The sequence below is a fragment of the Acanthisitta chloris genome, unplaced genomic scaffold (genome assembly GCF_000695815.1).
Source record: "Acanthisitta chloris isolate BGI_N310 unplaced genomic scaffold, ASM69581v1 scaffold12451, whole genome shotgun sequence".
Lineage (NCBI taxonomy): Eukaryota > Metazoa > Chordata > Aves > Passeriformes > Acanthisittidae > Acanthisitta > Acanthisitta chloris.
The window spans coordinates 130,489-150,913 of NW_008654403.1; the positions used below are offsets into that span (position 1 = coordinate 130,489).

Here is a 20,425-nt window from a genome sequence, read left to right on the forward strand (position 1 = left end):
AAGTGTGTTTCCATGCTAATGCCTCACGCAATAAAGAAAAGGGGAAGGAAATCTGGAGACTAATATGAATAAAAAGATCTGCTTTTTACAAGCATTACACTTCAGAAAAAAATTTTCATGAGACACAGACAGCTCTCCAAGTCCTGCAGTTCATCTGAAAGGAGGCTAACACATGGAAACATGCATTGATTTATCACAAATAATAAATATGCTATAATGGCATTTATATAAACATTATCCAACACTGCAAAGAAAACCATTAAATAACATTTCTACATACAACTACTTGCTATTTATCATAAAGGAAAAACTCCAAGAAATGGGGAAAAGAAACAGCTGGTACTGATGGCTGTCTCATCCTCAGCATCATCAGGAAATAAAAAATAACTACACTTTTTTTTAAAAGGAGGAATAATCATCTATTGGCATAAACACCCCTCACACCCTCCCCCAACTCTGAGGACAACAGAAAACCAGTTTTCATTCAAAATACAGTTACCACTGAGTCAGCAGAAAGGACTCTGGGGTTCTTTGAAATTTACAATTTTGTTGGTAGCTGCCTTTTAAAAACACAGACCAGCACACTGCTTTAAAATTAGCCTGTGTAAGGCTGTTGCTTTTTAATTCAGTTCGATTGCTGTATAAATAGCAATAGAGAGGCAGGCGTGCTGCTGTAGATGCTGGTAAGGATGCTGCATATGTCACTGCAGGGGGAAAATTTGTTATTTCAAGGCTCCACCTTAGCTAGTCTCAGATGCAATGAAGTAGCATGTCTGATAGGGCTGTTCCCCTTTCATATTTACTATATGGAACTGCATTGGGAGGATAGGCATTCTTATGCAGCTTTAAACACCACTTAAAGGGCATTTAATTATCCTTATTCTTGGCAGGCAAAAGAGGCATTTAGGATAAGGAAAAGAGAGCTCTGAAAAAGCTACCGTTAAAGCAGCACACACAAAAAGATTGTTTACTTCTTTTCCCCAGGCACAGAAGTAGTCTTTTAGCAGCTTGAAGCCTAGTTAGTTTGCTTTGTGTAGATTCTCTTGCTCTCAGGAAAATACAGCCTCTTTCTTCTGGTAGAGGTTTGCAGCAAAGCTAGATACTCGAATGCTGGCAAACGTCTTGGATAATCTAATATGGGATACTGTCAGAACAGATGGAGTACTGCAGCCAACCAAGAGAAGGATTTGCATATTCTGTATACAGTTATTAAGAACTGTACAGTAAAAAAAAAATATTTTCATTCCAGGTGTACTTTTCTATAGAATCAGTGTGCCCCTTTGGTTAAGAAAGATAAAAATATCAAAGTAGACATTACAAATATTTCTGGAACCATGACATCCCTAATGGTAACACTTAGCCAAATAAAAATATCCAGTAATAAAAATCTGCATACTAAGATACATAAATAACCAAAGAGGATGTTTTCCTTCTTCTACCACTGTGAAATACACACACGCACAAATACACACACACACACCGACAAGAGAGAAGGATGGGGCTGGAGGAGAATGAAGCTGTCAGCAGTACAGCAAGTGTCTAATACTGTCACATACTGACCTGTGCTGAGAGCTCCTCACTTCAGTATGCAGTAAGTGTGTATTCACAGGGGAAGCTAAATACACTCAGTTTCACAAGTAGCATAACACAGATGGATGGTTTATGCTTGTTTAGAACGTTACTGCTAGAGAAGGTAAGTGGCAAAGTGGAACAACGCTGGACTTGCTAATCTCCCTTGTTTCTCCTTCCAAAACCAGCAGTGTTAGAATGCATTTATTGGGACATACTGTTTATGGCAAATGCACAGCAATGTCTAAACCAGAAAGTTAATGGCACTATATCTATGCCACTGAATAAAAGATGCCAATGATGGCTATACCAAAACACCTAGGGGAGCAGCTCCTGCCCCATCCCCTGGTACTCATGCCCCAACAGAGCCTGGGGACTGCTGGCTGGTCACAGCCAGAGCAGTGCTGGAGGAGCATGCTAACAAGAGGACAGCATGAACAACCAACTGCAGGGTGCTGCTGAGAACCAGTGCTAACCCAATTTGTTATCAGAATAGACATAATTTAGGGTCAAGCCTAATATGCTCCAGGAAACTGCATAAATTGACTCAGCAGCAGTAAATGTTTATAACCTCAATACTACAGGGAAGCTCGTCAGGGCAAGTCTTTGCACCAGTGTGAACACTTATAGTTAGAATGATTAAGAGCCCAAATAAACACAGGATTCAGACAGAGTGAGACAGCCCAGCCTCAGGAGCATAAACTGCGCTGCTACATCCCTCAATCATTCTATGGAATATGGTCATCAAAGGGATTTCTCATGGCTGTTGCTATTACAAGAACACAACTTTGAGGTTTGAAATACTTTTTTTTTTTTTTTTAGAAATGCAGCATATTCTGAAATTGTTCAAGCTTTGGTTTTGGTCTTGGCTTTACATGTATGCACAATCTCATGCAAAGCTGTGAGGATTTAGTTGCCCTTTGTAATACAGCAATTGCTCTTTTTAGAGTTTTGTTCCCAGAAGAGGGACAACAGAAATCTGCAGGGAAAATGGTTCACCAAACCAACCAAGTGAACATTTAACACTTGTATATACTGTTAAAATGTTGTGGACTTTAAGATTTTGGTGGAATTTAGAGAAGGGTAGTCAGGAGTATCGTGTTTGAAATTTACAAATGGACTACAGAACCCTCACTCACTTCCAGAGTAATAGTGACAAGCAAGCATTTTCAAAAATGCTTAAAATCAAACCACCTTTGTTGGTACTGCAGCTAGATGACAAACAATCCAATTCTAAGGAACCACTCAAATCTTTAAATTGACTATTACACTGATAAAGTTATGCTTCTCAGAAAGCATCTACTTAAAAAAATAGCAGTCAGAAGATTGAAGATTTCTGCAACCCCAAAATTCTTGAACTGAATCCGAGCTTTTAAAGAATACCATCCATAAGTCCACCTAGTTTCAGGGGCGATGTCTGAGGAGACAGCAGCAAAAAGTATTGCAGCGCTGGACATCAGGTTAGAGATCCTGAACATTATGAGGGCAGACGTGCATGCAAATTGAGTGTATCATAAATGTAGCTGAAAGTAATTATCATCATGTCTGCATTTGTATTATCCTGTGTCCAGCAGCCCTGCAGCCAGTGCTGTGTCCATCACAGGACACCTGTATCTCCATTCCTTTTTTGTTTATTACCCTCCTATGCTGAAAATCTCTCTTAGGGCAAATCTTCTTCCTTAATGCACATGTTCAGTGCAGACTCCAGCAGCAAGTAAAGAACACCCATTATCTAGTAAAAGCAAAACATGCAACATATTGAACAAGTCTTGCAATGAAGCACAGAGAAGAGGTTCAATTGCTTGCTTTAGCTCCAAGCACTGGGTCAAAGATAGGCATATACAGTTTACACCAGTCCTCTCTGACTCTGAGTTACTGGTGTTGCTCATTAGAGATGACAGGGATTGAGACTGACCGCAAATTTGATGGAAAAAAGAAAGTGTCTGTATGTTAGTCCTTGAGATAGGTACTAGCTACTAGAAGACTCCCTGTGGCTCTAGCTGATCTGGTGGCACCAGCAGCTTGCTGCGGAGAACCAGACAAAAGGTCCTCTGCATTGAAATGAGCATAGAAAACTGAGGGTTTGAGAGGATAAACAGTATGTCTGTTGATATCACAAAATACATGCTTGTTTCAACTAGCATATAGAAGTAATCTTCCTTCCCTTCTGACTCACCATTTCTAATATAAGCACTTGCCTCTTATGCCACAGGCACATTCCAAACATTTGTTGCTCTCATTGCTTCCTCATGCCCCACCTAGCAATCCTCCTCCAAACCTGGTAACCTGGCCAAGTCACTGTGCAGGCACCACAACTTCCAGTCTACAAAAGAACTCCACAGATTCTTAATCTGTTTTACCCTAGTACTTACAAATGATTTTTAATCGATACTCGACAAGAAACAGACAAGTACATCAGGCCCATGGCAATTTTAAGGAATTTTCACTGTGCTCCATGAAGCGTTTGTAATCTCTCAGAGACAAGAAAAATATTGCAGAGAATCCTGTGATACTTTTCAGTACTGCCAGCTAAAAATCATCCTGAATGCTGCATATATCACCCTGAAAGGGACAATTTTGATGAAAATATAGGCATTCAAGTTTTCTTGACTCTGTTAATTTCACTAACTCAACAGCCTCTGGTAGAGTTTATATGCCTGGCATCTGTGTCTTTCATCCCCCAGTATCAAAAAACAGATTATACATACTTTCTAACACCCTCATCCATGGATGAATAGTGCTGGAAACATACAATGTTGAAAAACTACAGCTACAAAACCAGCATTAGTCAAAAGGCACAATTACTCTCAGAGATATTCTCTCCAAAGGCTCCTAAAGTTGCAAATTGAAGCAGGTGTAGGATTACTTGGCTGGAACAGCTGGGCATCTGTGTGGTATTTCTGCAGGACCACTGGATATCTGGGACTCCTTACCTGAGGGACCTGTAACTTGCGTTACTACTAGCCCTGGAGGAACTAACTGGAAAGGAAAAATCACTTAAGAGGAGTCTTCAATAAAACAGCTGATTTCCCAAAGATCAAAAGGACTTATGTGCCCCCATGTTGCTGAGATGGAATTGCTTCCTCCCAGGCATGTCAAAGGAGAAGCTTCAACAGTCCCTGAGACACCAACTCGTAGCACCAGTGCATCTGAGCTGCACTGCAAGAAGGCAAATGAACGACAGGCAGTTCAGGTGTCAGTCATACCCATCTTGATGACTGACATGAGATCCTATCGATGACAACTCCTTGTGAGTTACTGAAAACGGGAGGCAGGGAAATAAACTGAAGAAAACTATATGAGGTCATTCTGCCCCTCTGAATCCTTAGGTTAGGAATAAAAAAAGATAAAAAAGTAGATGGGGGAAAAATCACAGAGCTGGAAAGACCCTGAACTGCATCCCAAATTGGCAAAAAGTATTTAAACAATTCCAAGAAAGTACATGCAAAGCATAAAATCAGAAAACATTTTTGAAAACCAAGAGGCCAGAAACTTTCTGTTCGATTAAAGAAAGGCAAAATGACTGTCACAAGCAGAGGAAATCAAAAGATGGAAAACCTGAAGGTGTTATTCTCTCCCCTGCTTTGGTGAGGTATGCTTATTTGGAAGATGAATTGTGGTGGAACCGATACTCAGATCCGGGGCCTGCTCCTCCTGCAAGCCAGGGAGGGAGTCTGGCACACCAGAAGCTGTCCATCAGTGTCTGGGACTGCACCAGTGCAGAGCTCGAGAAACACTCACAACCAGGTAACTTGGTACCTTCACAAGATGAAAGTTAGTCTCAGCCAGAACCCTAGTGCACTGACACAAAGAAGGAACCATGGAAATAAAAAGGCATTTTGCTGCCTTTATTTCATCTGTAGAATTGGAAGATGTGAAGGGAGCTGGTAATAACAAAAAATCAAGAAATGAACAAGGCCTGCAACAGGTTCTCCCAGAGAGGTGCTCATCTCTACAAAACTGTTTGGGAATCATCTTGCTTGAGGGAAGAATACAGATCTACATATATAAGGTACCATCTGAAGAAGACATCTAGAGGTGATGGATAATGGCAACACAGACCAGAGAAACCCAGAGCACAGAAATTTGAAGTAAAACATCATCTCAAAATTTCTTGCCCTTCCTGCAGTTTTGATCCAACACTGACTCCCATTAAACAGGTATGTCATATTTATGTTAAGACAATTAATGTAATTCAGAAGTAGGCAAAGCTAATTTGGAAGAGAGAGGAATGATTTGCCTTTTCATCTTATTTTGGTGTCACTCTGCTAAATAGTACTGAAAGGGTCCTGCTGTTAAAAAACAACTTCAGAAAATAACTGCCATCTCTAAACTGGTAGGCATCTCATATTCTTACTCGGTCTCAGAATACTATTTATCCCATTGCATTTTATTTATGCAGGATTTTTTATGCAGAAGTTTCCAGTCTACGCAGAGAGACTGGGTCATTGCTGGAAGACACCTGTGAAAACACAACAGTATTACAATACTAAAAAGTAGGAATGTTTAAAGATACTTGCAGCACATGGGTGCAGTTAATGATTCCTTTCAGTATGTCTGGCTAAATTCTACAAGGGTACCATGCCTGCTGAGCTCACACCGCGAGTCAGCGCAGGCTTTCTCTTCTCTTTGGTTTCTTCTGTTCCAAAGGAGCCAAAGCAGCCAGGGAAGAACCCCAGCAGCTTGGCCTGGCAGAAGTTCTTCCAGGCTCTCTCACAACAAAGGAAAATAGTTCAAGCCTGGTTGAAGCTTTGAGGTTCTCTCAAGTTTCTGCTTCCTTCTGAAGGATAAACAAGAGGTAACAAGAATCTGCTGTATGTGTTGGTTATTTAGCCTGCACGCAGCAACTCTGGTGTACCAAGGGATTTTAATCTTTGTGTAAATATTATAGCCATTCGCAGCAATGCTTTAGGGGAGAAACAAAGAGATTTATTCAGCTGAAACCACAGGGAGAATGTCAATAGGCATAATGCAATTGCTTGATTTGGAGTTTAGTCCGGATCCCCATTCCAATCAAATGAACTGTGGAATGTTTTAAAACAACTTGTTGTTTGTTTTGGGACAGTGTAAGAGAAATAGGGAACGGACTGCTACAGAAATATTTGGGGAGTGACAGGGGAGAAAAGGCAGAAAGAGCACCGAACAGGGATGGGGCAGACTTAATTTATTCCCAGCCTTGCCAGCAGCCTGGTGGGTGACCCTGGCTAAGTCACTTCACTGCAGCATGACCGGTTTCCCCATGTATAACATGAAGACACTATCGCTGTTCTCTTTCCAAGTGCACTTTGTTTCAAGTGACGGAAGCCAATATGCTAACGGGATGGATAATGCCACCAGAAAGTTCTCCTGGCATACATTCTCCTAGCTGTCTGGAAGATATACAACTACCACAGAAGCAACATGAAGCTCCTCAGAGAACTTCTGCTACAGGGCAGATGGCTGAAGCCCTATGTGCCTGCATGTTGTGGGCCAGGGAACCAGCCAGAGAGAACTCTACAGTGTGATACTGCCAGCCCTGACATTTCTATAACTTAAAATAGAAGCCAAGGAAAACCTTTAAGCAGTGCAACATGAATTACGCTCAGCGCAGAGATGAAAGACCAAAATCAAGGCATAAAACTTTTCGCCCTTAGTGAACAGATTGGCATAAGTCACCAACTTCTTTCAAGATATTAATCGAAGAATTCTTTTTAAGATAGATGCCAACTACATTCTCAGCTTTGTTTCACCAAATAAAACTACAGTTGCTGTTTTTGAGCATTAAACATCTGTCTGAAGTGGTAACAAATGTAACCTCTAAGTTTTGTAAATGCTTTCTTGAAGCAGAGGATTCCCCTGGCAGGACACTATTTCATTACAGATGCTGAAGGAATACAGTTCCACTCACAAACTGCTCTTCATGTAATTGCATGTTTTTTGGTTTTCTCTATGCCTGGCCCTCTAGCTCATTTCAAACCCATCCAGAGAAGTCGCGTAATTTTGCTTCTGTTTCTGGAAATTCTAGACAAAGGACCAAGAACTGAAAACATAATTTAACAAAGAAAGAGATGCAAAATTCAAAGTACTAAAACTTAACTGAGATCATCAATATATGAGACAATTTCACATGTAAAACACCAAAATTATGTTCTGCCAGATTATTTTAAAAGACATTCTTCCTCTACTGAAAAAAATGGGGAGAGGGAATTATTTTATCTGTGAAGTTTTCATTTGGGAAAAACTGAACGTGCTTTTGTAAAAATAAATAAAAATGGCCCAATTTAAATCCAAGAGTTCTGCAAAAAGTGTCTGAAAGGTCTGCCAAAATTCAGACTGCTTCATCAGCTTTGAATATCACATCTGCTACTAAGTGTGGAAGAAGACTGCCTGACCTAGTGTAAACATGACCAAGTAGGCATTTTTCCTTTGGAATATATGCAAAAGCTAAGAAGCCCATGTAAACTGCTTCCAATCAAATAGCATTGATACTTAAGGGGTTGTCAATTAGATCAAAACTGAACTCGAAAAGAGGTTTTTCACTCTTGATGCAACTCTCAGCAGATTCAGGAAGACATCCATGAATTGGTTTTTTCCACTAAGTAATTATTTGCAAGCCAAAATGCCTGCCCACTTTGGTTTTGCTTCAGTGAACATCCTGGACAAGAGGACCAAATCTCAAGGAAAGCATTAAAGTCCGGAAACCTTACATGCCTGCAGATTTCCATTGTACCAGTACACCCTTTTCCAAGCATCTTGTTCCCTTTAATAGATGGAAGACAACAAATAAAAGGCCCTAATTTCCCAATGTGAGAGGTGGCAAGGAGGCACAGGTGTATTTGGAACTGCAATAGGCTATCAGACTGTATTGGTTTCATGAGCACTGGTAATATTATTAGTTGAGTAATGCTAAGCAGTGACAACGAACAGTGGATGGAATACAGTTCTGATGAGCCATACCTAGCTCCTTCTGTATGTTGTCAGGGATTCCTGTAATAGTCTTTCTCCTTTTGACTTTCTTCGGCCGTCTTACCACCGTGTCTGTGTAAATTAGAGACCGCCGAATGCTGGCTTGGCGGTCGAAATTCTCCCCTAATACATGGTAGAACAAGCAAAGCAACATTACTTCCAAGCACACTGACATCATGCACTTTCTTCCACTAGTTTTGTTGTAGAAATGGAAAAAAAGGCATTAATAAATGATGTTAGCTTGGTCCTACAATGAAGGTTTACACTGAAGGAAGATACAGCACATTGCCACAGTAAGGCTTCAGACACACATATCCATTACACAGTACTCTATGTTTCAAAAGGAATTTTGAGTTCCTGAGGCCAGTTCAGATTTGGTAAGACCAGCTAGAATTTCTCACGTGAATCCTTGCTTTAATTTGGCCCTTTTTGGGTTTTTGTGTGGTTTTGTTGCTTGCTGCAGAAAAAGCAAATCTGCTTACGAAAATGAAAGATCATGATGGTTTATGCAGGGACAGACATTGCTATTGGCAACAGCTATTACAATGTCTTTGCACAGCTCCATCATTAAGTCACACGAGACCATTCTTTTTCACTCCAAGTTGCTCTGAACCTGTCAAGTGTACCACATTGCTGGTGGTGATCTTTTAACACGAATACAAACAAGTAATATGGAGCATGCAGAGATCAAACTGATCTCGTGGACTCATAAATATTTCAGAGTGAAAGCTGCTTAAAGTTGAAACTTTACAGAGGACTATAAAAATACACAATGGCAAGAGCTGAAAAAATATGTTAAGTGCAACACTGCCAGATAAAGCCTTACAATGACCATGTGCTGTATCATAATGGGACCCAGAAGCACCACTATCATTAAGCAGGTTTTCTTTAGGAATTCACTTTTGTTTAGAGGTTTATAATTTGGCCATTTTACTAGCAGTAAGATAAGGTTTGTCCTATAGATTGTGAGCTGAGTTAATTTTCTGTCACTTCTAAAAATCTCATGACTACCCCCCGTAGCTCACATATAAGTTCCCTTTTTAGAAGTTAGAGCATTTTAGAGCACTGCTAAATGTCCTCTGAATAAGCTCTTAAAAACTTAAAGGCAGAAAAAGCTTGATACACATGTATATGCTTTTTGCCTTTGTACACTTCTTTTGAAAACTGATGACCAAATTATTTACCTCTAAAAAGTGATTAATGCACAGTTACTAACATGTCATAAATATTATCCCTGGCTGACCGCACATCAGTACGATGTGTGTCGTGCAAACAGCATAGAAAACCTCATTACCTCTGTAACAGTTAAAGATACATACACTAAAGTATAGCATGTGGACTTGTGAAAATGCAAGAAAAAAACACAGCAGTTTCATCCACCACGTTGTAAATATAAAGACTCTGACTCTGACTGGAGCATTGATCATCAGCTACACTTGTGCTAAGTGGAATCCTTGCAGCTACAAAGAAGTGCCAGTTTCATCCAAGTTTTGGATTCACTGAAGTCAGGGCAGATTAAGGCAGAAAGAAGCCCATGGGATTTATAAAATTTAGAGCTATCGATCCCACTGGCTTAGTAGAAGCCCTGAAATATTGAGACAGACCATCCACTGTCTGGGGCACTACCACTATTAGAACATGAGGACCCTTATGAGGCCAAGGTCAGGATATTGGGTTATCCTGCCAGGCAGAATGATAATAATAATTCTCGCCAGATTGTAACAAATCCAAAGAGTTTGAAGGTGAAAATTTTGCACCTCTGAACATATCTTTATCCATTCAAAGGTCAACAATTATGCCTGAGATGGTGAGCTGCAAGGAAATTATAATACAGCTTTGAATGCCCTGGAATAAAACATAAATGATAAGTAGAAGGTGCAAACAAGGCGAGAGTCTTCTACATGAAGCCTCAGAGAGCACAGACAGGATGGCCATGGGGAAATGTTACTCTGTCAAGTGATCTACAGTAACCTCTTCCAATGAGCTACCTAAGAGCTAACTCAACCAATCCATCTGTAATGGCTTTTGATACACCAAGGCCACTATGCACATTTACAGAATTGCAAACTAGCAGCTTCAGTGAAATACAAGCAAAATCAGAATGTCTCAGTCTTTTTTTCCTTCTTCAATGTAATCTTTTTTGTTTTAGAAAATATCATTGTTAATGTTAAATATATTTTACAGATTTCAGGATACTTTTCTCCTTCTGTTACAGGTTTGTCACAAATCATCTAGGCATTCCTTATACACTTTACTCAATTGTCCTTCATGCAGTATACTCAGTTTCCTTGGATACACCAAAAATATTTAAGTATGTGCTTAAATCTCACTGAAATCAGTCAAGTTGGACTCAAGCAAATGCTTAAATGTTTTGCAGGATCCAGCCTGGCGCTGATCACCTCCACCATTACTAGACTCCTCCATCTGGAAAGAAAGTTAGTTCCAGAAAACCCACAAGAACAGACACCATTACACATCTTTTGACCCAGAGGATATGTAAAAGCAAAGACTGGCCACCACTGAAAATTGTGTCCAACACCTTCCAGGCCAGAATAAAGCTCAGCCCAGGCACTCCCAAAGACTGAAGCTGCTTCCAAATCCGGATGTCTAATCAGCAGCTTGTCAGCCTAATGCAATGCCCCTGCACCTTCAGGCTACCCAACAGATTTTTACTACTATTGTATTAGTTGCAATCTGTTCACCGAAGAGCCCTGAAAGCTGAACTCATGAAGCATTTATTGCACAGCCACGTGAGAGGCCATTGTAGCAGAATCATTACTAATGCACTGCTGAAAATGCTATCAATTGCCAGCAGCCTCTTCAGAGGTTAACCTTTTATTCCATGACAGGAGTAATAAAGTGGAAGCTTTTTGACCTCTCTTCTGGGAAAGTGAGAAATGGGGTATGTGAAGAAAAAGCCAAATTGAAACAAAAATCCTTGATGGTTGTTCCATGGCATGTTAAACAAACGGCACAAATTTGTCGGTTTTTTTCCCTGCCTTGTGCAGTAACATAAGGAACTTCACAAAATAAAATTACTCAATGTGTGGGAGAGCAGAGGAGGGGAGCAGATTGTGACTTTTTAAAGAGGAACAAGGACAGCAGCTTTTTCTGTATGTTGTATGTGGCTCACACTCTGTTACTGTCACTTGTTTCGCAGTAGCAGCATAATTATTTCAAGGGAAAGGAAATGGTGGATCCTGGAGACCAGTCCACATGCTGCAACAGCAGTGATCCTTTACTGCCCTCCCTTTCTATCTCTTCTGATTACCGTGTTTATAAGGGAATAAATGCTCAGCTGCACATTCCAGAAAGGTGAGGTATAATACGTATGTGCATCATTTTAGTCAGAAGAGTTGAGAACCACTGAGTTTTCTGAGTGCAAACTAAACCATTCAGGGGACACAAGGTTTGCTACACTGGTTGAATTATGCTGGTTGAAGACACAAGTGTAATTTTTCCAAACAAAGTAACATTCCCAGTGATTATGAATTAAATCTATGAGTTATTTGATCCTTTTACCTAATTTTTCTTTCCATCTGTTTACTTCCTCCATATGTTTTCACTACACAGGGTCATTAAATCAAACAGCAGATTACCATTTCTCGAAGTATGCCCTGTTCCTGCTGTCACAATATCTAAGCCCTACTCAAGCTTATTGATTATGTCAGATTCTCCGTCGTTCCCATAACTTGGTCTTGTGCACCTGTATTCTAAATTCCCTACTTAATGCCAACGGGCCCAGTAATATTTCAGCATTGCATTTTTTTCCCCTCTATTAATTTTCCAGTGTTGGCGTGTTCATAATTTTCTGTTGTCTTCATGATGTTTATTTCAAATATTTTCTGCTGCTTATTTAAGGAAACATTTCTTGTTGATTTCACAGAGCTTGCTGATGTTTGTTACAGAAGTCATGTTCCTATACTATTAAAATATTTAAATATTATTGAATAGTACCATTTAATATACTAGTTTATAAAAGCATAGGTGAAAAAGACACTAGTAGTCACGCAGGGGAAGAGAACCTAATTTACCTTCAAAACAAAACCAAACACTGCAAGCTATTGATTGTCAGAGTAAGCGTGGAGTCAGAGCTCACCATATGGCATTTGAAGTAAATTGGATATTGAGTATCATCCTGGTTTTGGCAGGTGAGCGGTCAGTTATTAGAATTAACTAGTAATATACAATCTTGATACTGTGCAGAAAAAGGGGTTATTAAATTGGAGCAATAATTCCATCTTTCACAGTAATTCTATTTTACACACAACCAAGTATCTATTCAGCATTAGGCTTCAACGCAATTTAACTTCCACAGAGTGAGTTCTGCCACTAAAACCAAAGAGCATTTTCAAAATGAAGAGTTAATACACAGTTCATAACAAGAAAACGTGGACTATGTCACATAAGTGGAGTGTCTTACCAAGAGTCTTGCCCAGATGTGTAGCCTCGTTAACTTTTCCTGTTCTTACCCTACTCTCCTTGACACCTAAACCCCTCGCTGCTGATAAAAATGCGACCCTAGAGGGGTTTTCTTTCGTGATTTTTATAACATTTAGTCTTTGGAATCCTGAAGACCCTGATAATATTCCTGATATAAAATTCCTACAAGAAAATCCTGAAGTATCATCAGCATTGGATCAAACATGATTTTTCCATTACATATCCTCAGTGCAGTCCAAAGCAAAACACTTATTTATCACTCCTCTTCTTTTATTTCATTAATATCTCATGCCATTTCAAGCCCACATAGCGCAGACTATCTTCATTAATGGTCACTGTAAAGGATGTTGACATTTTCTAATTAAGTTCAGAGAGAGCTTATTAAATGCAGAACACTGTTTTCACAGAAAGGTGTGATAAGTAATTTAAAATACATGCATCAAGTATATGAGTGTCAAAATACTATCCAACTGTATGGATCCCCTTTTATCCCTTCCCACCCTCATCAATGTAATGCAATTACTGAAAGTAAAAGCCTACCAGTCACATTAATAGGAACCACATCTGTTTGGACGGCCTGTGCTTGTTGTCTCATTTTCTCTTCTGGCGTTGGCAGTGGGAGTGACTTAGTCCAGTTGGTTTGGGTGTTGATATCTGATAACTCATTTGAAACTGGACTTTTAGGCCTTCTGATGGTAATAAGCTTTTCTTCTTCAGGCGTAGAGACAGGACACTAAAAACAGAAATACATGCAACAATTTAAGTTTACTAAGAAAAAAGGTATGACTATGGTATTACTAAGGTGCTGCTGCTGCAGTCAGCTCAATTGTTTGTGGAACAAAACACACCCTCACAAATATCACATTTTGACCTACATATAGAGTAATTTTGAAAACACACACAAAAGTAACACACAACAAAATATCTAGATTGCATTTATTCAAGATATCTGACCAATCTAAGGAATATATACCAATGAGAGAGAACAGAGTGGTCTTGCACATAGCGAAGCACAGTAACTAATTACCTTACACACTGACATGGTCCCTGGAATGATTAACCCCTCTCTCCCTGCACTGAGGTTTGCCTTCCTTTCCCTTCTCACCTCCCCATGCCCTATTAGGACAAGATTTGAGCACTGCTTTGCTCCAGATGCACTAGCTTGTAAAGATGCATAAGGTTTCAGCAAGAAGCCTGTTATGAAAAGACAGATTTTGGTAGAGCTCAGTAAAAGAACTGGTCAACACATTCCACAAAATTATCAGCCATGGTTCAGTGAGGTAGCAAGGATAGCTTTGCTCTGGCCTTCAAGAAACTCATGCCACAGTTTTTCCTGGGTGAAGCAGTTAACATCAATAGTAGCCACAGAGAGGTCATTTCTCGAGGCTGCAGATTTTAATTCTATGGTGTGTTTCACCTCAAAAAAAAACAAACAAACAACTGGTGCAATAAAAGATTTTCTGCACCAGAAAAAAAGAGGCTGCAACAGCTTGTGCAAATCCTTCCACCAAAGTTGTAAGCCAAAAAGCAATTTCCTTTTGGGGAGTAAACCTGTTTTCATTACAAGGTCCCCAAGCTGCATGCCAGTGATGGCAGAGAAAGCCATAATACAGCTTTTCGCTGACAGGGCAGTACTAGTGCATGGCAAACACCAAGGGCAGGCAGATACACGGCATGCAGAAGACATCACTGGTGCTTCTAGCAGGTGGTCACAAATGGCAGGCAAATCCAAGAGAAGCAGCCTTCTCTTCTTCCCATCCTGCCAGCAAGGCACTCCAGGGAATTCCAGAAGAAGGAGAGGAAGGAAGACATGTAGGAAAACCAACCTCAGCCTCCTCCTGCTCCCAGGCAAAACAAAGAAAGCCATGGAAGAGGAATTGCATAGCAGCTGCAGCACTAGCAGAGATTTCCCTGCAACCTGCAGAGTCCTCTGCTTCAGAGGTGCTTGCTTTGGGACCTCCCTCACTAGCACCAGACCAGGATTACAGTCCTTTCCCCTCCTTTTCTTTATTCCTCTCTCCCTTTGGAGAGCCAAATACTATGCAAAATAGGCTTACCAGTACAAGACCACCACCTCTCCCTCCCTCACTGCTGTACACAGGCATAGAAAGAAACATCGCAGCTATTTATAACAGATGGGATTTTTTTTTTATTATTATGGGTGTTCAGTCTAAGCTGTTTCTCTTGAAGCTGAGTACTATACAAAAGACATGTCCAAACACTGTGCCACAATAACTGTTTATCATTTCTGACTTTAATTTTCTTCCTGTTACTATGAGGAGTTCCCACTGTTTATAAATAAATAACCATGTATTTATTCTATTATGCTTTGACTACATCCTTTAGGACAGGGTCCAACATTTCATTTAATAGAAAATAAAAATAAAAGCAACTTCCAGGCAAAAAGTAGAACAGAACAGAAAAGTAAAACCTCTTCAGGCAACACTGAAAAAATATTTCGGGCAATGAAATTATTACTAATTTCATCCTGTGGTTCGGAACCACACGACGTGGGAGTTTTTCTTCAAGGAAATAATCCATTTCTGTCAGCCTTGAATTCCTTTACTAGAGAGGCTGTGGATGGGATAGATGCTGTTCTGCAGATAAGGGCTCAGCTCTGTAAAAGTCCCAGCAATTCTATCAGTACAACTTTCATAGAGGACATCCATATTTTTTCAGGCCTCCATTGCTTCTAAAAGGTTCTAAAACCATTTCTGTAACAATATGATGTAAATGCTTATCTGTTTACACACATATACAATGGGGGAATGCATACATGTACTTACACACAAACACAAGGCCTTTCCCACCTCAAGTCACTCAAATTCATAAAGGCCTTGATTAACTTAAGCAACGTGGGAGAGAATGCCTTTGCAGAAGGAAGTCTCCAGGCCACACTTCCTCTCAATTAGGTTTAAAAACAGAAAGAGAGAGAAAGCATTTGTAAGGGAAAGTGGCCCAGTGTCATGGCAGGCACAAGTGTACACTTCAAGGAGTAATCAGGGATTGAGGCAATGAAATATTGCTTTCCCTGTTCTACAATGAGCTTTTCTCTGCCTGAGTCAGGGCACCAAGAGAAACGCCTCGTTTTGCAGTTTGTTTGGGGTGAGGATGAGCTCCAGTGACCTCACCTCAAGCCTCGTTTTGCAGTTTGTCTGGGGTGAGGATGAGCTCCAGTGACCTCTGGGTACTCTGCCTGGTTGATATTGTCAGCATCAGTATCAACTGCCACCTTCAGACTGTACTGCAGTGCCAGATCTCAGCTGTCATACAGTAGTCACCAGGGGCTACTCCAGTATGTCAAGTGGCAGAGATACCAGTTATGAAGTCACCCTTCCTTTTCAAGGAAATTACCCAAGCCAAGCAGAAAACCTTTTTTGATACAGTATATGAATAGATAGAAAAACTGAAGAAGTGAAGCATTTACTACAAGGGAATCATAATTATCTAAAGAAATGTGGAACATCAATAACAAATTTTGCAGAATTAAAAGCTGAGAAAATTGGGGACAGATGGAGAAAGGCGGACAGAAATTAATCAGGAGAGTGAGCATGTAACCAATGAAAAGCAATTGAAAACCCAATCGTGCAATTAAGTGCAAAGCAATGTGTCAGTAAGAGTGATCTTCTGCCACAGGACAGAGATGTGTACTTCTACAGAATAATTCCATAAAAGAGTTGGAGGTGGGTTTGGGTGTAGGAATAAGTGTTCACATTTTAATTGTAGGTACATTCTTCATGGATTCTGAAGAAACATGACTCTGCTTACATACTTTCTTCCAAAGTACTCTCAAAGAGAAAGGTATAGGCATGACAAAGCTGTACACAGCTTTTCTGCACACAGAGGAAAGCAGCAGCTCATCTTTCAGCTTTCTTCAGACAGAAATTACCTCTACAATAAGGATGAAAATGGAGTTTACATATGTTTAGGAAACACTCCCAGGTTCACAGCACAGAAGCTTGCGGAAAGATACAGCGAATTGCTGCTGTGTGACAGGAATGTCTTCTCAAGTAAGGCCTGTTACACCAGAAGTAGAACTAGGCAGTACTTTGAGAATATGTATCTGCTTAGCAAAGTTGGTCATAAACTCGATGTTCATAACAGAACAGAAAGCACTTGCCCCATTTTAAAAGCATCTCTGAGTCACAGTAACTTTACTGCTAGACTTAAATGGCCAAATTTCTGTGCAACAAGTTGCTACGCTTGTCTCCACAGGAAAATTTGCTGCAATCCATTCTTTTTCACGGACATGGGATGAGGGAAAGGTGGGGTACAAAAGCAGCAGCCTTGGACCTTGCAGTGTTTCCATGAACATGCATTAGAGAGGAGAAAGCACGAACTTTCAAATGGAAGTTAAAATGAGAATCCAGGAGAAAACCAGCCTATAAATATCCTAGAGACAAGCTATATGGCTTAGTAAGCTGGAGCCTCTCTGATGCCTTGTTGACATATTGTACCCCAGCCAACTCAGCTGCTGAGATACAACAAAAGGGTTTCACTATCTCAGCACATTTATGCTATTTGAGAGGTCCCAGATGACAAATGAGTTTATGCTATGTATCTCGCAGCACTCTTGGCCTAAATAATCTGTTTATTCTAAAGGGTTTTTTTATATTCCAGGGGTTTATACTACACTGTTTGAAAAAGATTAGACCTCCAGGAGGAAAACGCAATCCATAGAAATTTTACATTTTAGCAAAAGGATTTCAAACTTCTAGTCATGTCATTTACCCTACTGTCTACTGCAATCACTTCTAAAATCATAATTTCTCAGAAAAACAAAATAGAGGAAAAAAAAACTTCCAGTGTTGCAGACAGCAGCCATATCAGTTCAGCTGCCTATGACTATCTGCCAACATCTTATTTCTGCTCCAGCGTTTTACTAGGTTTGATGGTTTCAAGTGCCATTTTCCCAATGCAAAGGGATAACGACAAACAGGGAAGAGAGACTCAAGACCAAAACTGGTCAGCTGACAATGGCACTTCATGTGCCTAATTTGACCCATGGGGTTTCACACTGCGTTATGGAACCCTGCCACATTACATATTTACAAGAATTTACACTTGAGATGAATTAGTCATGTCTTGCTCTATTTGGTGTCCTCTAGACCAAGGTCACCAGTCTAGCTCCCCCCAATTTTCATAGAATATTCCATTTTATTACTTCTACACACAGACCTTCAGCTGCACTAGCCAACTTCGCTATCCTACTGAATCCTTTACTTTATAACCTTCACTGTCTCAGTAAGGAGGGATTTTTTTTGTCAGCAGAAATTACTGACTATCAAGCAAGTTATAACCTTAACCAGCACTGCAGAAATGTTATTTTCTTCTTCCTCTACTCTGTTGCAATGGGATAAAAAGACTAAGAAGAGCTGTACTGTTCAGAGTGCTAAAAGCCATTCAATTAGTATCTGCCTTAAGATAACGGCCAATCAGTGATTAAAGGTGAAATTCAAATCAGGGGATGTGTAAAGTGGATACCTTTCCCTGAATATCCTCTCAGCACTGGATGCAGTCCTCCCTCCCCAAAAATGTGCCCACTTGCTTTCTGGGTACCATGTTTTCTACCCATGTAAACTTTCAGCATCCACAATTCCTGCAGCAGCTGCACAGTGTGAGTATGCGATGAGCAAAGAATTACCCTGTTTTGTTTGTTCAAAGAGTTTCTGTACTCACTTCCTTATGCTCTGGCATTTCATATATTATGAGCTGCAGTTTCAACTCAGTAAACTGAACAGTATTTTCAAAAAAAAAAACCACAAATGGTATAATATACATGTGTTGCTTACAAGAGCACTGCCATGCAATTGCAGTAGAGGGGCAGGAAGGCCAGCTGAGGACATCACCACCCAGTGTTACCTCCAGCTCTGCTAGACCCTATGCCTCAGGACTTTTAGGCATTCCCACCTCCAAAACTGAAGTGCCCCAGTGCTTTAGCCCTTCTTAACACCAAGCAAGTTGATCGCCTCAAGTCAATGCAGCTAACGCATTTTCACTGAAGATACTAAACAGTCTCTTGCAGATATTGAAGAGACAACTAGCAGTTTAGCTGAGCACAGTGGCAAAATATACTTTTTCCCCCCATGAATAAGCAAAACAAAGTGTTTTTTTACCCAGAGCTTAACAGACTGTAACAGGGCAAAGCTCATAAGCCAAATGGCAGGACCTACGGAAAAATACCGTGTGTTTTTGGCACACAAACATTTTCATAGATGTAATAAAGACCTAATATACTGCATGCCTGGGTGCAGGTACTCTCTGTAGCTCATATACATCATTTAAGAAAAATACCTTCCTCCAAATTTGTAGTTTACCCTTTGCTAATTAAAAACCAATGAAGCAGCCAATTAAACACAGTGTCCACTGAGAGATGGGATTCAATGGAGGTATATATTAATAGACAAAAAAAGGAATAAAAAAATTCAGTGACCCAAGTAAATGTAGGATACTGTACTACAGACAAAAAGGAGCACAGAGGAAAATAAAGGAAACAAACCTGGCATGGCATTCTTCTGCTGAGTAACTGGCTTTTTAAATTGTTTTCTTAAAGCAGAAAAAAGAAGCAGGTAGTGACTGAAGACTAAGAGCAGAAAAGATTGCATAAATGCTAAATGCTACAAGTAACATCAAGCTGCAGATATGGCAGCTGGATGGTCCCACTCGTGGGCAAGGTACCTTGTTGTTCCAGGGAACCAAGTTACAGCAGGCGCTAATGCAAGACTGAGAGATGCAGTCTAACAGACTAGACTGTTGAGTGAGACAAAAAGAAACAAAGAGAATGAGTGGTAAAAAGGGAAAGACAAAAGAATATGAAAAAACCACACAAAAGATACATACAGTTAATATACACAACGTACATATTTCAGAACATAAGGGAAGCTAGAGTTTGAAAGTGACATCTCAATATATCTTTGACACTGAGAAAACAGAGCAATACTGAAGGACAGGAATAGTTACCAACTTGCATCACCAATAGCTGTACATAAAAGATGAGAAAGGAGGAGGTTGGTCACAGTACTGAGATGTAAAATCCAGATAAACCAATAAACTCAATTAGGATCAGTACTACAGTGTAGCTTTGCATGTGTGCCATTAATGTAACATGTAAGAATCAAAATTAAAAGGGTAGTTCCAAGAACCTAATTTTATATCAAGTACCACTCAGAGACTACATATTTCTATGTCTTCTAATTTTGTCTGCTTGTTTTTGAGTTGGGCCTGCTTCTCCCTAGTGGTTTTCCTTTGCAACAACAAATGTTCTGCTTATCTCTGAACCATGTGCTTTGTGGTATGACTATTACCCTCTGCAAATAGACGCCCACCTTCACAAAACCAGAGAATGTCTGTGGATCAAGGTCTCCTCTCACATCACCTAGCCATGGTTTCAATTGTCTCCAGCACAGACAGACGAGCAAAATCTCTGGCTATGTTTTTCTCTTAAAAAGCAGATTAAAAGGAGTAGGGA

The 20,425-nt window shown here is 40.1% G+C and overlaps 1 protein-coding gene across 1 annotated transcript in view; it reads right to left on the bottom strand.

Moving 5' to 3' along the window:
* Positions 1–20,425, bottom strand: part of NHSL1 (NHS-like 1) — a 49,630-nt gene that overhangs the window by 8,896 nt on the left and 20,309 nt on the right. The window contains exons 4-5 of the mRNA XM_009083514.1: positions 13,498–13,690; positions 8,506–8,637 (exon numbers count right to left, since the gene is read on the bottom strand). Coding sequence (XP_009081762.1) covers positions 8,506–8,637; positions 13,498–13,690 — 325 coding nt within the window. The remainder of the gene's footprint in view (positions 1–8,505; positions 8,638–13,497; positions 13,691–20,425) is intronic.